This window comes from Eurypyga helias, unplaced genomic scaffold, assembly GCF_000690775.1.
Source record: "Eurypyga helias isolate BGI_N326 unplaced genomic scaffold, ASM69077v1 scaffold19481, whole genome shotgun sequence".
Lineage (NCBI taxonomy): Eukaryota > Metazoa > Chordata > Aves > Eurypygiformes > Eurypygidae > Eurypyga > Eurypyga helias.
This window is the reverse complement of record NW_010230425.1, coordinates 5,346-9,849: the sequence shown is the minus strand read 5'-3', so window position 1 is coordinate 9,849 and position 4,504 is coordinate 5,346. Positions and strand designations below refer to the sequence as shown.

The 4,504-nt window shown below is 59.2% G+C and overlaps 1 protein-coding gene across 1 annotated transcript in view; it reads right to left on the bottom strand.

Moving 5' to 3' along the window:
• Positions 1–4,300, bottom strand: part of PDGFB (platelet-derived growth factor beta polypeptide) — a 7,792-nt gene extending 3,492 nt beyond the window's left edge. Inside the window, exons 1-3 of the mRNA XM_010160744.1 lie at positions 4,108–4,300; positions 952–1,035; positions 284–489 (exon numbers count right to left, since the gene is read on the bottom strand). Of these exons, the coding sequence (XP_010159046.1) occupies positions 284–489; positions 952–1,035; positions 4,108–4,300 (483 nt within the window). The remainder of the gene's footprint in view (positions 1–283; positions 490–951; positions 1,036–4,107) is intronic.
• Positions 4,301–4,504: the final 204 nt, after the last annotated feature.

The window sequence follows — 4,504 nt, the reverse complement described above, 5'->3', positions numbered from 1 at the left end:
CCACAGAAGTAGCCGTGGCGGGGAGCTGCAGCTGGGGACGGTGCCCTGTAGCTCAGCTGTGGTGACAGTCCCCGGCTGGGGACAGCACCAGCCCCCCGCGGAGCTGGCACAGATGTCACCCTGCGCCAGGGGCTGCAGCGCTGCGTGGCTAACGCAGAAGAGGGGACTGCAGAGGGGGTGCAAGGGAACAGCCAGCCACGTGAGCCTTTGCACTGGAGACCCGCTGAGGTTTTGGGTTTGGGGGGCTGTGGGAGGAGGGAACAGCGGGAGGCATCTCCCTTACCTGGACGTGCCGGACGCGAATCTGCGTGGGGCGACACTGCACATTGCGGTTGTTGCAACACCCGGAGCAGCGCTGCACCTCCACGCAGGGCGGCCACACCACGAAGTTGGCGTTGGTGCTGTCTACCATGTTGCGGGAGATCTCGAAGACCACCGCCCGCGTCTTGCACTCCGCCAGGACAGCTGGCTCCGCTGCTGCCAGAGCATCTGTGGAGGGCCGAGGGAAGAAGGTGGGATGAAACGGGCTCGGCAGCTGTTACCAACCTGCCACAGCCACCTCCACTGCGAGAGAGAGACCCCACACGGCTCCCACGCGCGCACACATGTTCCTTCTCCTTCTCCCACCCTGCCAGCTCCCTCTCTGGACAGAGCCGTGCCCTGTGGAGGAGCCCTCAGTAAAATGATGCTTCTCACTGCAGCGGGAGTGCTAGGCATGGGCTGAGACCCCTTTGGAGCAAATCATCCAAAGGGGATTTAAAGCGGAGCAGCTTGCAGAGCTCCGGACTCCCCCTCCTGCCCTGCTGGAGTGTACACTCCCAGCTCCTATGCAAGGCCCAGACCCTCCTCCTCAGCTGTCTACATATCCGTGCGCGCTCCACCCTCTACTCCCACCCACAGCTTCCCAGGTGGGCACCCCAACAGTCACCAGGTGTGACACCCCCGACTCACCTAGGCTTCGTCGCTCTCGAGACAGGGCCACGGGGTTTTGGCCGGGCTGAGTTGCATTCAGGTTTGGGCTCGAGCTATCCTCCTCTGCAAAGGGAAAGACAAGGGCTAATAGCACCAGGGAGAGGCAGGGGAAGACGGCAGGGAAAGCGCAGATCCGTGGGATAAGCCGTGTCTCCCCAGTACGTCACGCTGGGTGTAAATCCACTGGCGAGGTCACGGCTGTGCCAGGACACAGGCACCCCAGGTTTGCTCTTGGCTCAGAGCAGGCAGCTCAGAGCAACAGGCCTATCGTGACAGAGGGATCCCAGTCAGGTCTGGGAGAGGAAAACCCCAGTGCAAGAATGACAAGGCCTGCGGCAGGGCTTTGTGGTGTCGGAGAGGAGTAGCGGAGGGATTGGGATCAGCTGCCTGATACAAGGATACCAGGATACAACAAGGAGGATCAAAGGCCAGATGGGACCGGCAGACATTTTGGTGTATAACACGGAGCTGCCTTGCTGGGATGGCTTAGGACTGGAAGAGTCGGGGGGTGAGGGGGCAGGCAAAGGGGATGAAGGGTGGGAGGTGGGGTGCTGGCTTTCTCTCTCCCAGCCCACCACAGCCGCTCTAGGTTGGAGCCAGCCTTGTGACCCAAGCACAGAAAAATGAAGGTAAAATTGCTTCTCCCCTGCACAAGTCTAAGGTGAGCGGCAGGATCTGGAGGCCGTTCAGTCAGCGATGGGAGAGGAAGACCGATAGCATTCAGGCAGCCCTGAGCAGTTCCCTCCCACCCCACTGCTTTTTCCCATAGGAAGCGCTGAATAGAGAAATGCCCATAATCCCCACGGAGCACTCCAGCACGCCGCCCCTCCTGAGCTCCGGACAATGGCTGCGCTCGGAGATAGCTCCCACCCAGCCACAGCTCTTTCCTTCTCTGACCTGCTTTAGCAGCTGAAGGAAGCCGAATGGACGTCAGCATCGAGGGAGCAATTTTCTTAAAGGGAATTGGGACCAGTGGAAGATCTCTGTTTATCAGATGTGCGGTGGAGCAGACTTCCCATACCTATCATGTCCCATTCCTCTTCCTCAGCCCTGCCCTAGCGCAGCCTTCTTACAAGGGGGAGCAGAGGCTTTGCTCTCCGCTCAGCTCTGAAGCCAAGGGATATGGGATGGGTGCACAAGGCAGGAATTGTGTGCCCGTGCAGCCAACATCTGCACATGGGGTGAACAGACAGACACCCTTTAAAGTGTCAGGAGGGTCAAGATCAATTCCAGGACACCGTTCATCTCGCCCCGAGGCAGACACCCGAAACGAGACCTGGTGGGCCACGCTCTAGAAGGGCACCTAGTGCTCGGGGGGCTACAGAAGCCTCTGGACGGCTGGCTCAGACGGGCAGGCCTGCTCTGTGGGCAGCCACGGTTCCGTCCACACTAGCATATAAGGCCAGGAGAGCAGTATTGCAGCTCCTCTGCCTCATCCTGGCTCCCTGCGCAGTCAGGGGAGGGCAGCAGCTGTGACCCGTTCCGGGCACAAGGACAGCACAGGGAATAGCTCCAGCAGCTTTGGGATCCTTTTGCTCACACACTAATTCCACACAGGGCAAGTGAACGGTGATGCCCTTCAGTCACTGCCTGGAAGCAGCTGAGAGCCACAGGGTTTCCCTGCCTAGGCTTTTCCCAGCTGGGACCTGAAGTGAATCCTGGGACTCAAAGCCCTGCAGCCTCTCTCCCATACTCCTGGGCTTCCCGGGCCGGCAGGAGAAGCCCGTTTCAGCCGTGCGGGTTAGTAACTGCCCTAGAGATGTATCCGTTCCTTAGGCACCGGGACATGACAGCCCGCACGCATCTTCTCGGCCGCTCCTTCCCCTCCATCCTGCGCCACCTGGCATTTTACCAAAGGAGGGTGGGGGCTGCCTTTTGCGCAGGAGTTGAGTTGATGGGGTGGGGGGAAATAGCAACAACTGTTGACTCGAAACAAATCTCCCATTGAAAACCACGTTCCTCCCTCCCCCAGGTTGTCCTTCTACACCCCGGGTCAGCACTGAAGACGGTTGGGGCGGGGGGGTTGGACCAGCCTGGGACAATCCAGCACAGCTAATTTTGGAAGTTGCCCCATTGTGTGGCTCATGGACAAGGAGGAGGGAACTGGTGAGGGCAGGGAGTGGCCGTGGCGGTGGTGGGGAGCCTCGTCGCCTCTTTCTAAGGCAAACAATAGCTGAACGCAGCTGGTGCCCTCCCCCTCGCTTTTCCCCCCCTGCCCCTCCAGGGCCGGTTTGAAAGGCAGCGGGAATGCTTTTGAGACTGCGCCAGTGGTTGGACTGGCATAGGAAACAAAAGCAGGAAATTCTGTTCCCCCGTAGATAGTGTCTCGGCAAGGATTACAAAGCTCCAAACAGACAAAACACGAGAGAGAAGGCGAGCTGGGGGGGCCGGGGGACGACGGGCGGGAGCAGGGTTAGAATAGAAAGGAATTTGCTCTGAAGAGACCGTTTATAAATAAATTCCTGGGCCAGCCCAGCCGCTGTGGCGCGTGCTCCAATTCCCACACGTGCCGACCCCTCCACGCTTCGCTGCTCCTGCCACTTGCCGCCCTCAGCCCTGGCCAAGTGACCCCGAGGCACTGCAGCCCCTGGAGCTCTTATCTGCAGGCGGGAGGTGAAGGGACGCTACTCTGACTTAGCCCCTGTCCCGTGTCTCCCCCACGGACACGTGCTCTGCTGCTCTCATCCTAACAGCCGCCCGGAGCCCGTGGCCTTTGGTGGATGCTAAACCTCAGGACCCACTCGGCCCCCTCCTCCTCTACCACCATCTCCCATTTCTCCATCTCCTACACTGATCCTTGGCCAATTCAAGCCCTGCTGCCTGTGCATCTCGTAAGGTGAAAAGTGCTGACCTCAGTTCCTCACACCCACCTTCCCATCTCCTATACTTTTTGGAAGCCCTCGATAAACTGGGCAGCTAGGAGAAGATCTAAAAACGCAGCTAGTTGCCTAACTGCCGCAGGTTTTGGTGGGGCTGCGCGTGTAACTAGCCAGGTCTTGGCACCTGAATGGTTCCTATATTTACAGTGAGGTTTGTTGCTAGCGTGCCTGCTGGAAAACAGAATATCCCCTCCCTCCTTCCCTGGCAGAGAGTTAAGAAAAAAATAGAGGAGTGTTTGGTGCAGAGGAGATTTACCTACGGAGTCTATCCGCAGGGCACGCTGGAGGTCGCTGATGGAGCGCACTGAGCTGGCACCCAAAATCTCATAAATGTCTTCGGGTATGGGGTCCCCCTGACAGGCAACAAAAAGAGAAGGAGAAACAAGCGTTAGAGAGGTGTTCCGCAGATGGCCGACCGCGTCACGGAGCGGGGGGAACCAGGGCAGCATGGAGGAGGCGCGACAGAACCGGCAAAACGCTCTGTGCCCTCATGGAGGGGTGAGCCTGAAACCTGAGCGAAAGGGAGCGAGCCCCCCTCGCTGCCTCTCACAAAGCGGGGAGGCTGAGAAAGCCCCAAACAGCCCTCACGCTCCGCAAGCAGCCAGCAAGGCTTCCGTCTCCGGTGCTGTACGACTTCTCCAGGTGGCCTCTCG